Source organism: Mya arenaria, chromosome 8, assembly GCF_026914265.1.
Source record: "Mya arenaria isolate MELC-2E11 chromosome 8, ASM2691426v1".
Classification (NCBI taxonomy): domain Eukaryota; kingdom Metazoa; phylum Mollusca; class Bivalvia; order Myida; family Myidae; genus Mya; species Mya arenaria.
In genome coordinates, this window is record NC_069129.1 from 1,680,535 (window position 1) to 1,699,543 (window position 19,009).

Here is a 19,009-nt window from a genome sequence, read left to right on the forward strand (position 1 = left end):
CATAGATAACTTTTCCTTTACTACACCGTTTTAATAAAACAAAGGGCAGTCTATGCCACTTAAATAGCCCCGCCTTCGTTTTATTACCGAAGTTTGAAAAGGTGATTTGTTTCATCAAACACTTCGACAAACCTGTTTCCAAAATAATGTTTTGACAGTGCTCCGTCAGACGGCCGTATTGTGAAAAGGTGTGTCGAAGTGTTTTAAGAAACTAAACTCTCAATCAAACCCTGGTTAAAGACCGAAGATGGGGCTCCGTAAGCGGCGCAGACTGCGCTATGTTTCATTTAAAATGGTGAAGAAATAGTTAAGTTATCTTGGTTTAAAGTCTTCATTACAAGGAAAATGTCACCTTCCGATGTAACAAGTATTACGCAATTTATTACGTGGTATACACACACTGCACTTGCTTTGTAAGTGACGGATGCACAAAGAATCATTACTGTAAATTTGTTCGAGCCACATCTCGTTACATTTTGGTTCTTTCGTACAAATTGAAATATTTTACAGCAGCCAGAAGCCATTTGTATAAAACAGGTTAATTCTTTGGTTTCGTTATGTTAGTCGAACTGATTCATTGAGTGGTTATGTTTATTCAATTATGACTGTAAATCGATCAAATTCATTACATGTGCAAACATACCAAATGATAAACTGCTGATAAATGTACTAGTTTTATACATTTGGCTGCATGAGTCTATGTAAACGTATATATCACTTACGCAAAACCGTTACTGCAGTATTTGAATGGGCCTCGCCATAAATATTGGAGGCTTGACATGTGTAGGTCCCGGCGTCACCACCGGAAACTTGTGTCACCCGCAGCGACCCGTCCCAGAACACCTCGCGTCGCCCGTCCGGGTTAATCTGGCCGCCATTCTGAGACCACGTTATGTCTGCCTGTGGCGCAGCATCCGGCAGGCAGTGGAGCGTCAGATTGCCACCCTCTGCCGCTTGCGCCGTCCTGGGAAGCGGCCGCCGGTTGAAATTAGGGGGAAACGCTGAATAAAAAGATCTAGTTTTGTCAAAGCTCAGTTTACAATTCATGTTAAAAGCAGAATTGCATCCCCTCGTTTCGGTTCAAAATTTAGTTCTCAAGTAATTGTAGCGCTTGCTTGTATATTTAACTATAAAACTAAATCGCCTCATGAATATACATTATTGCTTTCAAAACCCATTCCTCAATTTGCCTTTTGACTACATTTTACCCATATCTCAAACATCACTGATATCATAACATAATATATTTTTTACTTCAAATGAAACTATAACTGACATAGCACCCGGAGCTCGGCGGAAGTCTTGTTGGTGCCGTGGGCGTTTGCGGCCTCGCACTGGTACATCCCCTCGTCACGTGACTTGTCCAGGCTCCGGATGTACAGGACGTTCCGCCGTATCTCTACTTGACCGGGAACATGCTGCAGGCGCTTAGAGTTCTGGAAGGAACAAAGGGCATTATAGAGTTACCTGCCATTGTTAAGGGGCACAATAGGTTACACTTCATGGATGCAAGTTTTGTTTTTAATGCTTTGCTATGTTTAACTCATTTTTACGATCAAAATAAAACAAGAGAAATTGTGACAGATGAAACAACATAAAAGCGATACTTTGGTGCTTTTAGCCTGGGGAACATTCGCCCCTTTCAGATTCATGCCGTGTTTCCATAGTAACAATGTTAAATGTTGACGACCGGTGATGCAATCTATTTATAAGAGAGCAGCCGTTTACTGTGTTTCTACCAAAAAATAAGTTGAAAAAGCAATAGTGATGATGTCAATTCAGTTTTGTTTTATTTCAACTAAAATCGAACGTAAAAAGGAACATAAAAAGGCAAATCCCCAAATCGTTAAGGCAGTAATATATTTTTGGTATATAATACATTTTACATATTTTTTCTTTATTCATAACACCCTGTCACATGATAATTCTTGACAGTTTACCGATATTCATGATGTTTTATCGGATTAGTTCGATGCCCGATGGTCTATCGCAATCAATGTTTCAACAGGATTTTATTGCCACGTTAGCTGGACTATTATATATGTTTTCTCAAAAAGCAAGGGGCGGTGTAAAAACAATGACCATACAAAATAATTGCGCTGATTAAAGATCTTATATATGTCCGCATCGTTAGAAATGTAGACTGACCTTGTACCACGTGTATGTAGCTGCGGGTATGGCCCTCGCCTCGCACCGCCACGTGAGCTCGCTGTTCACGTCCGCGTGCATGTCATGTAGAGGGAACACAAAGTATGGATAGGCTGAAAGGATATTTGAGACCGGAATATTTTAAAACCATCCGCCTTTCAACTTACAGTAATTTCAAAAGAAAACAACATTTGGCATACATGTATTTCAAATTAAAGCGTATTCCTCTTGCGAGCCCTACCCTCAAGTGTGAGGAAGAAAGAGCGCGTGTCTGTAGCCTGTGTGCCTGTCCGCTTCTGTACGTGACATGTGTAGTTTCCGGTAGCGTCAAACTGCGCCTTCGGAATAATAAGCACGCGGTTCTCGTACATGAAGTAGGTACCGGCGGGGAATTGTCGTCCGTTAGCGCGAGACCAGGAATACTGCATCGGTAACCTGGTGAGATACTGATACTGATAAGCATATGGCGTTTATCATAATAACACATTCAGCTAGAGAGAGATAGGTTTTAAAAAGAGTAACTAGTTAATGATACAAAGAAAACTAAATGGATACGCCTACAGTGAAAACCTTGTCAAGAAAACAAACACGAAGAATTGTTTGACCCTAGGTAAATGGAAAGATGATCTTTTATTTAATTAATATGATCATGATGGCTGTACTAATATACGATAATATCGAGTTACACTGCAATCGCATGTAAACTATCGTACGTTCTTTTCAACTAGAAATTCGGCAGTTTGTATTTGCCTTGAATCCATCTGCCCTAAAACACACGACACATTACCTTCCATAGGCGAAACACTCCAATCTAACATTATGGCCGACGATGGGCGGTTTGGGGAACACGGCGATAAAGTCAGGGTGGATGATTGGGCCGTAATCCAGTGACGCTGCAAGCATAAGATAAAGTGAACCAACACCATCGCTCTCGGTAGATAATGTTGAATAAGGAAGGCTTTCATTTTAAATAAAGACGTTTCCATGTTTCCGTGTAAAATAAAGACATACGTTTTCAATGTTAAATGAAGGCGTACGGTGGCCGCTTTAAATGGAGACGTACGGTTTTTCATTTTAAATACACATTTATGGTTTACATGTATGCTTAATTGAGACGTACGGTGTGAATGTTAAACTGAGACGCATACTGTCCATGTCATATAGAGACGTGTGGTTTCCATTTTAAGTGAGGACATATGGTTTCCATGTTTAATGCACGTACGGTTTCCAATGATCCTGAGCTCGATGGGTCGACTGGAACGGGATACGGGCTGATGGGAGATCAAGATCTCGTTCACGCGCGGAATCAGCGTCACAACACAGTAGTAGTTACCCCGGTCCGTTTCCTAAAATAAAAATAAAAATAAGCGAATTATCACTTCGTAGCTGAATCTATTGGTCGTCGGGTGAGGATGGCGTTGAGGCGTGGAATAAGCGACATACTGCACAAGGAGTTACTAAGGTCATGGTCATAGGATCAAAGGAGTATAATACATGTACTAGTTAAAACACAGCTCACTGTTTTATGTTCTCTCGTTCACGCTCACACAAGGAGACAGCTTCACACCACTCGAGAAAATACTCCGTCCCTTAGAGATACACTTTATGCTGGTATTTATTCGGAAAACGTCAGCAGTATTCGTGAAACCAGCTGATCCTTGTTCCAAACAGGAAAACAAGGAAATCAGAACTTAACGACTACTATGAAGCTAAATTTGATATGTATTTCAGTTTTCCATTGTCTAACCAATGGTTCTGACATATTGCCGTGTATTTACAACCAGGTGTTCTAGGTTTGCCACGCGCAATGTCTGACGTGTGGCCACCTGATGCTAAAGAAAGAATGTATTTATCATTTTACCAAAACTTATTTTTCAAACGAAATTAATTTGCCGTAATATATTGAAATACATGCCAATCAAGTTCGATTGCAGAGAACAAACTGGATCAAGGATATAAATGCAAGTCAAACTATGTGATATAATTATTTGGTTACTTATAAGGTATCAAGAAACCTCGCCCTTTAAACCGACACAACACAGCATGGGGTAACCAATCATCAGCTTGTCTATCATCAACAGTGAAAAGCGTTATTTGTGAAACAGGTACCTTAATAGCGCAGTGGTTACAGCACACGCTTCCCAGCCCAAAGTCCTGGGTTCCATTGCTGGTTTGGTCGGATAAATAGAGTACCGGATAAATCCATTTACCCTGAAGTACTTTATTACCACCATCCCCCCTACCCTATCACGAAATACCGCATTCCCGTATACCATCAGGTCAACGAGCTTGATTAGGAAACTTTTATTTTACGGTCAATGGTAAGGTAAATAAGGTTTAAAGAGTTTTACCTGAACCTCAGAGAAGTAGAGATTGCCGTTGTCCGAAATGAAGAAGTATTTATTGAGCTCGGGGCGGACAAAGTTGCGAATATCATCCTTATACCACTGGTAGCTCAGCGCTGAAATACATGAATAAGAACAGAATGGCCTCAGTGCGGATATGTCTGCGTACAATCCCCATAAAACTGATTACCAAGTGCTGAAATACTTGAAGAAATTCTTATTGAACTATGGGTAGATAGAGTTGCGAACGTTTTACATATGCACTGGTTACCCAGCGGTGAAAAGATACAATGATAAAGTGGTAATATCGTTATAATTATTAATAGCATTTGTATCCTACCGTTATAGATTGTGTATGCTTTTCTGTGAAAAAGGTAATTATGTTTGTATAAATTAGCAAACATTATTGTTAAAATACGCCTGTTCAATTCTAAAGACTCCAAGTCTGGTGATAACAGGTTGAACGCAGCCAAATTTTCAGAGATAATACTTTACAGTTTTTGCCTAGTCTATGGTCATAACTAGTGAGTGACTTTGCAGTTTATCGACCCTGTCTGCGAATTATGCCCATACACATTCTGACGTAATTTGGCGACGATTGCAAAAATGCTTCAAAAACTATTGATGGTGTAACGTACTGGAAGAATCCCGCCCGTCCGTCCGCCGGATGTAAGCCTATAGTACGATCCGTTCTATCAACGGGCGAAAACAAGGAAAGTATTCATAAACACAATAAGTCAATTTATTGTTAATTCCTACCGTGTCTGTTTGACACACGTTCTCGAGTATATTCAAGTTACCTGGTTTGGCGGAGGGTGCGTTGCAGTTGATGAAAGTCCCCTTCATAAGCAGGGCCTGTACGAATCCCACCTGGTTTGGACTGAACTGGTCCAGATCTGAAAGACGTACAGGTATATAATCAGGTAATATCTAATTGGATAAAACAGTGTGATCTCACTTACTTCAAATGCAGTTGAAATACTATTTCCATATCGATTTGATATAACTTAAGTTTAAGATTGGGCTAGAGCTATGAACTTTGACAACCATTTGGAAGTTAGAGATCAATTCCGTACAGCAAGAGACTTCAAAACAAGATGTACTTAAAGGTAAGTCGAAGGCAACGCTCATTTACACAACTCTGCCTGATTCGACGCCGACGAAGGATAAAACCTTGACGTTAGACGTTCTTTTTTCTTTGTAATTCCGACGAACTACACTGTTATGATTAGAGTGGGGCCTTACAGCCAAATGATATTTCTATTGGCGGTGAGAGGATGGAACCCTGGCTGTTGGTCGCCTCGCAAACGTAAGTCCCCGTGTCCGCCCGTTCCTCGGGTTTCGTGACCGTCAAACGTCCGTTAGACAGCGTCAGCTTGCTGCCACCACCGGTCGTCAGCTGAAGATGGATGGGAAATAATCAGCAAGCCATGTATTTTATTAACATATTCGTAACTGTTGGCGTCTTACAGAATTCGGAAAAAGGAGATATTATAATAATATCATAGAATTTGATGTTATGATCAAATATCTAGAAAAAGGTGTAATGGCATGTTAAAGTTAAGATGTTAATCTTTGCATATGCAATATATTTGAATAAAGTCAGAAAAGAAAAAAAACGTGGTATTTTAACAAATTTTATTTTATGCGAATGTATAACAATACCTCTGTGTAATTCTCCTTAGAGTTGTTTCCCATTTGTGGATTCATAATGTACCACTTGTACGACGGCTGCGGGGTACCAGAAGCCAGACAATCCATCAACAAGGGGAGGATGGAGTCCGTTATAACCTCGTTCTGGGGAAGGTTCATGAATTTCGGCCCCTTCGGTACTTCATTATAACTCAAATTTCCGTAGCCGAAAGCTGCAGGAATAACAAATCGAATACATCACTATTGAGTTACAATGGTAATTAAGGCAACACTAACAAAAGTGTATTGTTTATTAGCCTTTCCTTTAAGTTCTACAAATAAACTTGAATCAAATTTCTTCAACAAGTCCAATAAAAATGTATTTCGTACATGGTGATTTCTTTTTGTATGATTTTTGAGAAATACTAGTCCAGTGTATGAACCTCTTGATTAACTCTCGTGTCATTTTACTATCAGCATTGTGTCTTACGTCGATCTCTTTTTTTCATTTCTCATCATGTACGAGTCCAAATGTTCAAACTCACCGAAGCCTCTATGTTGTTGTATGATGCGTCCCACCTCTCGTCTCGGGATCTCACAGATGTAGTTGTACGGGTCGTATCCTATCACCACGCTCCAGGCGAACTGACTTCGGGACACTGGCATACAAGCGAAATAACTATTGAACATTATGCAACCGTTAATTTGCCTTTCATACGCTGCTTTGGTGCTAAGAGCAGATTCAGTATAACCAAATAGATGGACCGGGCTCCAGCTTTGCTTCGCATTATTTTTAACTGGTATGATTTCCTCCCAAACCCTTAGCGGCTAACCCTAGAAAGGTTAACTTGTGGAGGTTGAACACCTGTACATAATTAAAGTATGACAGTCTTGAAAACGAAGTATTTTTAAACGAAGTTTACATTGTTTTAATAGTATACCTCTCATAACTTTGCGGCTATTAGATAAATCTAGCCATCACTGCCTTTTACCTATAATTATACCTCTCATAACTTTGCGGCTATTAGATAAATCTAGCCATCACTGCCTTTTACCTATAATTATACCTCTCATAACTTTGCGGCTATTAGATAAATCTAGCCATCACTGCCTTTTACCTATAATTATACCTCGCGTGATCTGTCCATGTTAAATTCTCATATACACGACATTAGACAATCCGTACTGTCACCCCGACATAAGGTGATACTATATAGATATGGACCGAGCGATTTATATAATATCGAATGTGACCATGAGGTCGTCAAACATCAAGGGGAATTGAGATGCCAGCGATAGAGCTTATTTGTGGGGTGAACTTACGTGAGAAGCTGTAGACGAGTCTATTTCCAAAGTATGTGTACGCGTAGTAGCGAGGCAAAATCCAGTAGGAGTCGTCACGTGTATTGTTGGTTGACGTTCCATCCCCGCCCCAAGTCACCACGCCACTCACGTAACGTCCGCTCGTGTACCAATGTGTATCTCTGTGCAACATATCAAGACTATGTGTAACATGATCTATATTGTGTCAACAAATTAGCAAGCTTTGTTAATCACTAACTTCCGTGGTGATGGTTTTGATCTTATTTAAAGTACTGTGATCTAAAGTGCACGGGGAAGACTAGTTTATTTTAGTAAGATGTATTTATATAATTTCAAATTTGCAATGCTGGTTTGAGGCCTTTTAACACAATAGCTCGCTTAAGAACTATTATTTTATGTTTATTATTCAAGTATTTTTACAAAGATCTAATTAAACTTAATAACATCCCTAGGAACGGAGCGAACTGACAGAAAAGTATTTGATCAGGTGGATTCTGAGTTATTTTCACTCATACATTTACCAAAACTAATTACTATAAATGATTGTTATTTATAATTGGAGAATAATTCCATAGTTAGAAAACGTAAATAAAAAACATATGAGGAAGAAAATCAACAATCATGATTTTCGAAGATGAATGAAAAACATATGAAATAATCGTAATGGTATCATCATCATCATCATCATCATCATCATCACCACCACCACCGTCCTCCTTCTCCTCCTCCTTCTCCTCCTCCTCCTCCTCCTCCTCCTCCTCCTCCTCCTCACCATCATCATCCTCCTCACCATCATCATCATCATCATCATCATCATCACCCATAGTGTTTTATTTTGAGATAATCCTGGAAGTGAGTAAGGTGTACAGTGTTCGCGTACATTGTACACCGAAAAGGTCAATTACTTGTTTTTACAGAACAGTTTATTAATGGGCACCCTACTTGTCCTGTACATGGCTCCCGAGGAACTCCTGTATAAACCTGAACTCCGCTCCGTCGTTTACACTGACTAGCGCTGATCCCTGGATCTGCAAGTATACACATGCATGTTAAGAATATTAGTTATACGATTATCACACGTATTCGATATTGCTTATTTATTTTTGTTATTAATTTTTTTTAAACGAGAACTTGGGTTGACAATAGCAAACATTTGTTCATGGGTATGACTCATATTGCATGTAATCATTTCCTATCGTTCAAATGTTTTGTCCTTCCTTAATGTCAGCTGATAACGGACACGCCATCTTGGTTATTACTTTAGACATTAGTTTACCTTGTAGAAATCATTTTTTAATAAAACTGGAAGTATTCACTACATTAATATGATGCAAACGAAACACATGCAACAAATAAACAATTGTTAAATGGTGCAATGTACGCATATAAACATACAAACAAACTGACATAAAAATGACAAACTACAGGAAACAGCTATTAATCGTTTAACGAACATGTTGACAAAAAACAAACAAAAACAAAACCAACAACAAACAACATCAACAACAAACAACATGTCACTAACCCAGCATGCAGAGGCGGCCTCTTCATATGTCATGACGGTACTATAAACGAACTGGTAACAGCTGTCACCGTAGCTCTCCCACTGCAGGGGGCAACCTGAGCCAAGCCCGAACAGGGAAGGAAAACATTCAAAAATATGAATAATAGATAAATATATCCTCAATTAGGAATTAATACTACAGTATGGACATTCAAATAGCCTCATTGTGATTTTCAATATATTGCCACCAATGTAATTTCTTCCGAAACTCTTTAAACATACCATGGAAAAAATCACTGACAAAAAATATATAAATATACATGAAACAAGGGAGACCATAATCTTCCAATGAGATAAAATGTAACAATTGAATACTCTTCAATAACCGTATACTGTCAGTTGTCTCCGCAGGCGAGTGGTCTAAGTGACTTGTTTGGAAGTGATCAAGCGGACCGAGTTCAATTCGGGCTTTTCGCAAGATTTTTTTTCTCAGGAAAGAAGTATGGGTGTCTATGCATATGTTGGGGTCAAACTTCCTGAGAGGCTTCCTTGCAGAACCAATGTGACTGCCTCATTAATTATTCATGAATGATAACAAGATTTTCCTTACCAAATCGCACACGGTAGGCAACAAATAATAGCGCAGTTTACAATGGAAACCATCGGAGTTAGAAAAGTAATCGAGCTTATTTTGTTCTTAAGATTCCGACGAGACAAATTAATCAGTGTTATTAAATGATGATTCATTCTAATCAACATAAAGCCAAAACTGTCACCAAAACATACGCGTAAAGTTTCACTCAAAGAGACAATATATAAAATCAAAGTAACTGCTACCTATAAGCTGTGCTGTAACGTCTCCAGTCAGACAGACGACAACCATCAACCACCTGACGTCCATTTTTGGCCAGTCAGTCACACGTTATACATCATGTTCATGGAGTTCTGGTGTAAGAGTTGCGTAGTGCACCACGGCGTCACCGTACTGCAATTAAAAAATAGTTTTAAATAAATAAAGGCCATGTGGCTTATTAAAATTTGGATAATAAGCAAAGTCCATTTAACATACGTTATTTAAAACAGATAATTGTTTATTTTTTCAATCAATATTGAGAGACGTTAATCCGAAAAGTCCGGCAGTTCACGACGGTAACCTTAACAGTGATTGATAAAGACATTTTAATGTTTTAAATCGTGTTCATTGTTTGTTGACGGACCTTGTGCATTGGGTATGTGGCCATGTAAACGACAGTCTCATGTCTGAATCTAGACTCCGACTCCGAAAAGCTCTTTTTTAAATTAAAAACATATATTTATTTTATTCGTTTTAAAAAGATAACTTTGAATAATCATGAAGTTTCGAATAGCAATCATTTTCAGCAAAACTCAACTAAAATGAAAGTTGAAATAAAATGAACATTTAAGTATATTCCTACATGTTTCAAAACGTCTTTAATATGACCATCTTTTACCAAAGGTTTGCGCCTGGTTGTAGAACAGTTTCTGATTTAACATATATGATTTGTTCTTGTATAATGAAATGAAAATATGCATTTTTGAACCTGACTCAATACGTTAGTGAACACGGGCCCTGGATCCCCGTGCCTTTCAACAAAACCCCTAGTATCAATAAGGCGTGTCCGGTCTGGACAGATCGATCGGAGCCTCGGGACTGATAAAATAACCTCCTCAAAGCATACCGCCCATAGCGTAAAGTTATCTGAAAGCGCGCTTGTTTTCACAATGCACGTACACTTTCATATCCTTCAAATAAGTATAAACAACGATTAAACTGACATATTTGATATTGGCCACATTACGTAAGCGGACTGTCTGCTTGTTTGGAAAGGTGCAACACTATTTGTCTTACCGCCTACCATGCAATCTAAGCTGATTATCGCATTAAATTACAGACTTTTATTTCACAAGTATTTCAACTTGGTTATCTCAAATCCCCAATGCCAGTTTGATATGACATTCCTCAAACTCCAAGATAAAAACACACACAGTACTTTGTTTTGACTTGCAAAACGATTTCATGGTTGTCGATAAACAACGGTGCCGCTATTTCTGTTTTCATAAAAAATGATCTTCTCGCGACCGAAATGAATGTAAAACAATAATGGACGTACGGCTGTACTGTTCAGGTGGTTAGATATATAACGCTTAATGTGATCGATCTGTAAAGACAATAAGTGTTTGAAATTATATTTTGTGAAATTGGTCAGATCTATTACTCAACATCAGTCTTATTTTTGAGTTTGATCAGGTGAATCGGTTGATTTAAAACGTGGCATGGAACAAAACATTTTGGCATGGTTGACCTGATTGTTTTATTTGATCAATGTTAATAAGTTAATTGACAATCACTGTTTACATCCGTGACTTGGCAAACATGATCTTATTTAAGAATCCAAAGAAATAACGATTTATTTGTGTCATAGTTGTAAAATGATTCGTACGTTATAATAATTATTATTTCTGAATAGCGTTTAAATATTTGCTATTATTTATGTGACTGTTAAGAATCTCAACTAGTAATAAAACTGATATAATCCGACAAGCAAATGTTTAATGATAAAAAAGACCATGGGCTATCATAGTTTACTTTACTGAATTATATATGTGTGATGCTATATGTGGAATTAAACTTGTGTTCTGCTCTGTTCTGTACAATTAATAAAAATGAGACAATATAACTTCGTATAGAACTGATGTAAGGGATGTTATTTATCGTTTACTCATTAGCACCATTTCAGTAAGGAATAGAATCAGTCGTGTTATTATGAAAATATATTGACTCTCGTTTGTCATCCAGATATTCTGTAAGTCCTCCTTTTAAAAAAACATTAACCAAGATCAACGTGTAAAACAACAATGCTGCATTTCATGTTAGCATAACGGTATATACATGTATATCAATAATATGTAGCTTTCTTCTATACATTCTTCATTCACGTTGTGCCAACGAGCGTGATGTTTGTATCATTATTTTTTTCTGAATTGAATCAAAATCTTTGTACAAAACATACTTAATGTCAACTTGTCGTATAGAGATATGGGTGTACCCATTGTTTCGTTTGAAAGTCAGTGCGACGGTCATTCATTTCATGAACAGACCCACTCATATACCTTTCTTTATAACGTATATTCCAAATAAAGCAGTTCCAAAACAACGAATATTCACAATTCACAGAAAATCCGGAATCAAAACTAGCTTTGCAAGGCCCGCTGTTCTCAAAACTAGGACACAATTTGTATTCGAAATGATAAATGCGAGCTCTTTCAAATAATACTGGTTTCAGCTCAAAGATAACATATCAGCAAATTGTGAAATGTCCGCTTAAAATTGTACGTGGATATTTGAATGTCCCTCGTCCTATCTACTTAGGAAATGTTCAGGTAAAGGAATTTTGACTATCAATAATTTGAGATACTTTAATTTTTATTTAGTTCTGTTTATATATAGCTTCTCATGATGTATATATTGTATAATTGTGATTGTTCAAAATATTGTATATATTGAAATCACCCTCGGGTGGATATAAAGAGAATATCACAGAACATATATATTTTTTAGACTTGTTAAGTGCATTTCGTCTTCGTAACTACACATATTAAACATATATGTATATATTAACATAAATCTGGTAGGTGCACAGGATCAAGTATATGGAGAAATGCTGTTCTGGCTAAATCCGTTCTTTAATTAAATTCCTTGTAAATGTTATTATTAACCTTGTCATAACAGATAGGTCGATATTTATATCTGTTATATTGACGCTAGTGGGACAGACTAGGATGCTTTGATGTTTCACACGGGTCAGATCTCAAGTAGACCTTTAAGTCAGTACTCTACTTGTTTCATACTTTTTGTGTATTGACAAAATGTTGATGATGTGTTTCCAATCATTTTAGTTTTGACCCCGTCTAATGCTGCGTACTCAGGCACCAGCACCCCTTGAGTCAACTCATGATGTAACCGTATCCACGTTCAGCTGGATTCCGTGCCACCATGGCTCAACTCTTCAATCAGAATCCCTCAGTGTCTGTTTGCGGAAGGGTGTGGTGGCGACTAAAGACAAGCCGTTACTTAATACACCACCAATGTTCATGTCTCTGGCCCAATGGTCTATGAGCTGATGGTGTTTTATTTCTGATCTGGTGTGTCTCCATGTTGAGGCTCGGAAGGGTCAATGTTGATGATCATCGGGTTGATATCCATGGAGGACAGTTATCCATTTACCGCTTCTTCTGCATATATACACCGCGTCTACCGGATCCATACGCATCCATACACCGCGTCTCCTGCATCCATACACCGCGTCTCCCGCATCCATACACCGCGTCTCCCGCATCTATACAGCGCGTCTCCCGCATTTAGACACCGCGTCTCCCGCATCCATACACCGCGTCTCCTGCATCCATACACCGCGTCTCCTGCATCCATACACCGAGTCTCCCGCATCAATACACCGAGTCTCCCGCATCCATACAGCGCGTCTCCCGAATTTAGACACCGCGTCTCCCGCATCCATACACCGCGTCTTCCGCATTCATACACCGCGTCTCCCGCATCCATACAGCGCGTCTCCCGCAACCATAATACACGTCTCCCGCATCCATACACCTCGTCTCCCGCATCCATACACCGCGTCTCCCGCATTCATACTACACGTCTCCCGCATCCATACACCGCGTCTCCCGCATCCATAATACACATCTCCCGCATCCATACAGCGCGTCTCCCGCATCCATAATACACATCCCCCGCATTAATACACCGCGTCTCCCGCATCCATACACCGCGTCTCCCGCATCCATACTACACGTCTCTCGCATCCATACACCGCGTCTCCCGCATTCATACTACACGTCTCCCGCTACAATACACCGCGTCTCCCGCATCCATACACCGCGTCTCACGCATTCATACAGCGCGTCTCCCGAATCCATACACCGCGTCTCCCGCATCCATACTACACTTCTCCCGCATCCAAACACCGCGTCTCCCGATCCATACACCGCGTCTCCCGCATCCATACACCGCGTCTCCCGCTTCCATACTACACGTCTCCCGCATCCATACACCGCGTCTCCCGCATCCATACAACGCGTCTCCCGCATCCATACACCGCGTCTCCCGCATCCATACACCGCGTCTCCCGCATCCATACACCGCGTCTCCCGCATCCATACACCGCGTCTCCCGCATCCATACTACACGTCTCCCGAATCCATACAGCGCGTATCCCGCATCCATACTACACGTCTCCCGCATCCAAACACCGCGTCTCCCGCATCCATACACCGCGTCTCCCGCTTCCATACTACACGTCTCTCGCATCCATACACCGCGTCTCCCGCATCCATACACCGCGTCTCCCGTATCCATACACCGCGTCTCCCGCATCCATACACCGCGTCTCCCGCATCCATACAGCGCGTCTCCCGCATCCATACTACACGTCTCCCGCATCCATACAGCGCGTCTCCCGCATTCATACACCGCGTCTCCCGCATCCATACAGCGCGTCTCCCGCATCCATACACCGCGTCTCCCGCATCCATACACCGCGTCTCCCGCATCCATACACCGCGTCTCCCGCATCCATACACCGCGTCTTCCGCCAAAAGCTTTTAAGACGTGCAATATGCAGCCATTCTGTAAATTAATTAATTAGTTATTTTTATCAAAATGTTTATGTTCTACAAGTGAGTGTATTGAAATCATATTTGTTCTGTCTTTTTATTTTACAATTTATCTTTACATTACCGGAACCCGTGCGCACATGATACTAAGTGCGCGTGGGTCCTGTTTCCTAAAATCTATTTAATTAGTTTTCATATTCGCCCAGTTATTAGTTTGGCATGAGGCAAAACTGCAGACAGATAATACAAAACACAGCCTATATAGGCTAGTATGCCTTTCCTGTTTTATGGATGTGAAGTTTGGTAAATTTCCCGTATTAACAATATAATAGGGTTATTAGTACTGCGTTTTGATTTGGGAGGTTGTATTCGACGCGAGTGGATTTTTGCAGATTCGGATTTCAAGAGGCGCTAGCCGAGTAAAAATCAAAATCTGCAAAAATCCACGAGAGTCGAATACGACATTCCGGGTCAAAACGCAGTACTAATAACCCTTTTATTATATACATGACTGGTTAGATCACTTTATATTTACATGGTTTTTTTTATAATAAACGTCATTTTAACGACGCATTATTTTGTTTTATGACGTCATTTTAACATCGCGCATCGATACTTCTTATGACGTGACGTCACAAGAGTAAAATACGGCCGTATTGCACACAAACGTGTAATAAGTAAGAAGATGAACATCACTGTTTATTTGAATGTCCTTTGTGTAATAACAACGATGTAATTATAATAAGATAAACTACAGAAGCAGACCAAGAATGTTAAAAGCTATTTAACTTTTAAGATCTGAAAAAGCAAACATGTTCAACAAACGTATCAGTATATATCTACATTCAATGCATTTGAGATAAGAAGGATATATACTCAAATTAAATAAATTGTGAATAGAAAAGCTATTGCTCATAAGTTATTTGGTTACTGAAGTTTTAATAGGTAGATTATTCAAATATTCTGTACACTATAAGTACCAGCTATTATGAATTTCATACCACAGTATTATATCTTTGATTAAGTGGATTGTATTTCTTAGTAATCTTGGGGAAAATGGCCATATTTATGCACTAGGTTGGTTGAGATATATATGGGTTGTATTTCTTAGTAATCTTGGGGAAAATGGCCATATTTATGCACTAGGTTGGTTGAGATATATATGGGTTGTATTTCTTAGTAATCTTGGGGACAATGGCCATATTTATGCACTAGGCTGGTTGAGATATATATGGGTTGTATTTCTTAGTAATCTTGGGGAAAATGGCCATATTTATGCACTAGGTTGGTTGAGATATATATGGGTTGTATTTCTTAGTAATCTTGGGGACAATGGCCATATTTATGCACTAGGTTGGTTGAGATATATATGGGTTGTATTTCTTAGTAATCTTGGGGACAATGGCCATATTTATGCACTAGGTTGGTTGAGATATATATGGGTTGTATTTCTTAGTAATCTTGGGGAAAATGGCCATATTTATGCACTAGGTTGGTTGAGATATATATGGGTTGTATTTTTTAGTAATCTTGGGGACAATGGCCATATTTATGCACTAGGTTGGTTGAGATATATATGGGTTGTATTTCTTAGTAATCTTGGGGAAAATGGCCATATTTATGCGCTAGGTTGGTTGAGATATATATGGGTTGTATTTCTTAGTAATCTTGGGGAAAATGGCCATATTTATGCACTAGGTTGGTTGAGATATATATGGGTTGTATTTCTTAGTAATCTTGGGAAAAATGGCCATATTTATGCGCTAGGTTGGTTGAGATATATATGGGTTGTATTTCTTAGTAATCTTGGGGAAAATGGCCATATTTATGCACTAGGTTGGTTGAGATATATATGGGTTGTATTTCTTAGTAATCTTGGGGACAATGGCCATATTTATGCACTAGGTTGGTTGAGATATATATGGGTTGTATTTCTTAGTAATCTTGGGGACAATGGCCATATTTATGCACTAGGTTGGTTGAGATATATATGGGTTGTATTTCTTAGTAATCTTGGGGAAAATGGCCATATTTATGCACTAGGTTGGTTGAGATATATATGGGTTGTATTTCTTAGTAATCTTGGGGAAAATGGCCATATTTATGCACTAGGTTGGTTGAGATATATATGGGTTGTATTTTTTAGTAATCTTGGGGACAATGGCCATATTTATGCACTTGGTTGGTTGAGATATATATGGGTTGTATTTCTTAGTAATCTTGGGGAAAATGGCCATATTTATGCACTAGGTTGGTTGAGATATATATGGGTTGTATTTCTTAGTAATCTTGGGGAAAATGGCCATATTTATGCACTAGGTTGGTTGAGATATATATGGGTTGTATTTCTTAGTAATCTTGGGGAAAATGGCCATATTTATGCACTAGGCTGGTTGAGATATATATGGGTTGTATTTCTTAGTAATCTTGGGGACAATGGCCATATTTATGCACTAGGTTGGTTGAGATATATATGGGTTGTATTTCTTAGTAATCTTGGGGACAATGGCCATATTTATGCACTAGGTTGGTTGAGATATATATGGGTTGTATTTCTTAGTAATCTTGGAAAAAATGGCCATATTTATGCACTAGGTTGGTTGAGATATATATGGATTGTATTTCTTAGTAATCTAGGGGAAAATGGCCATATTTATGCGCTAGGTTGGTTGAGATATATATGGGTTGTATTTCTTAGTAATCTTGGGGAAAATGGCCATATTTATGCGCTAGGTTGGTTGAGATATATATGGGTTGTATTTCTTAGTAATCTTGGGGACAATGGCCATATTTATGCGCTAGGTTGGTTGAAATATATATGGGTTGTATTTCTTAGTAATCTTGGGGACAATGGCCATATTTATGCACTAGGTTGGTTGAGATATATATGGGTTGTATTTCTTAGCAATCTTGGGGACAATGGCCATATTTATGCACTAGGTTGGTTGAGATATATATGGGTTGTATTTCTTAGTAATCTTGGGGACAATGGCCATATTTATGCACTAGGTTGGTTGAGATATATATGGGTTGTATTTCTTAGAAATCTTGGGGAAAATGGCCATATTTATGCACTAGGTTGGTTGAGATATATATGGGTTGTATTTCTTAGTAATCTTGGGGAAAATGGCCATATTTATGCGCTAGGTTGGTTGAGATATATATGGGTTGTATTTCTTAGTAATCTTGGGGACAATGGCCATATTTATGCGCTAGGTTGGTTGAGATATATATGGGTTGTATTTCTTAGTAATCTTGGGGAAAATGGCCATATTTATGCACTAGGTTGGTTGAGATATATATGGGTTGTATTTCTTAGTAATCTTGGGGAAAATGGCCATATTTATGCACTAGGCTGGTTGAGATATATATGGGTTGTATTTCTTAGTAATCTTGGAGAAAATGGCCATATTTATGCACTAGGTTGGTTGAGAAATGGCCATATTTATGCACTAGGTTGGTTGAGATATATATGGGTTGTATTTCTTAGTAATCTTGGGGACAATGGCCATATTTATGCACTAGGTTGGTTGAGATATATATGGGTTGTATTTCTTAGTAATCTAGGGGACAATGGCCATATTTATGCACTAGGTTGGTTGAGATATATATGGGTTGTATTTCTTAGTAATCTAGGGGACAATGGCCATATTTATGCACTAGGTTGGTTGAGATATATATGGGTTGTATTTCTTAGTAATCTTGGGGAAAATGGCCATATTTATGCACTAGGCTGGTTGAGATATATATGGGTTGTATTTCTTAGTAATCTTGGAGAAAATGGCCATATTTATGCACTAGGTTGGTTGAGAAATGGCCATATTTATGCACTAGGTTGGTTGAGATATATATGGGTTGTATTTCTTAGTAATCTTGGGGACAATGGCCATATTTATGCACTAGGTTGGTTGAGATATATATGGGTTGTATTTCTTAGTAATCTAGGGGACAATGGCCATATTTATGCACTAGGTTGGTTGAGATATATATGGGTTGTATTTCTTAGTAATCTTGGGGACAATGGCCATATTTATGCACTAGGTTGGTTGAGATATATATGGGTTGTATTTCTTAGTAATCTTGGGAAAAATGGCCATATTTATGCACTAGGTTGGTTGAGATATATATGGGTTGTATTTCTTAGTAATCTTGGGGACAATGGCCATATTTATGCACTAGGTTGGTTGAGATATATATGGGTTGTATTTCTTAGCAATCTTGGGGAAAATGGCCATATTTATGCACTAGGCTGGTTGAGATATATATGGGTTGTATTTCTTAGTAATCTTGGGGACAATGGCCATATTTATGCACTAGGTTGGTTGAGATATATATGGGTTGTATTTCTTAGTAATCTTGGGGACAATGGCCATATTTATGCGCTAGGTTGGTTGAGATATATATG

At 38.8% G+C, this 19,009-nt stretch overlaps 1 protein-coding gene across 2 annotated transcripts in view; it reads right to left on the reverse strand.

Annotated features, from left to right (window-relative positions):
• LOC128243156 (contactin-like) overlaps positions 1–12,232 on the reverse strand; it is a 30,244-nt gene extending 18,012 nt beyond the window's left edge. For both annotated transcript variants that reach the window (XR_008262779.1, XM_052960731.1), the window contains exons 1-16: positions 12,085–12,232; positions 9,790–9,937; positions 8,974–9,068; positions 8,391–8,476; positions 7,449–7,609; positions 6,671–6,784; positions 6,159–6,358; positions 5,739–5,892; positions 5,294–5,389; positions 4,500–4,609; positions 3,371–3,494; positions 2,936–3,041; positions 2,390–2,583; positions 2,149–2,261; positions 1,277–1,436; positions 723–1,001 (exon numbers count right to left, since the gene is read on the reverse strand). Coding sequence is in view for 1 of the 2 variants with exons in the window: in XM_052960731.1 (XP_052816691.1) it covers positions 723–1,001; positions 1,277–1,436; positions 2,149–2,261; positions 2,390–2,583; positions 2,936–3,041; positions 3,371–3,494; positions 4,500–4,609; positions 5,294–5,389; positions 5,739–5,892; positions 6,159–6,358; positions 6,671–6,784; positions 7,449–7,609; positions 8,391–8,476; positions 8,974–9,068; positions 9,790–9,853 (2,056 nt within the window). In the remaining variant the exon portion in view is untranslated. The remainder of the gene's footprint in view (positions 1–722; positions 1,002–1,276; positions 1,437–2,148; positions 2,262–2,389; positions 2,584–2,935; positions 3,042–3,370; positions 3,495–4,499; positions 4,610–5,293; positions 5,390–5,738; positions 5,893–6,158; positions 6,359–6,670; positions 6,785–7,448; positions 7,610–8,390; positions 8,477–8,973; positions 9,069–9,789; positions 9,938–12,084) is intronic.
• Between the last annotated feature and the right edge of the window lie 6,777 nt (positions 12,233–19,009).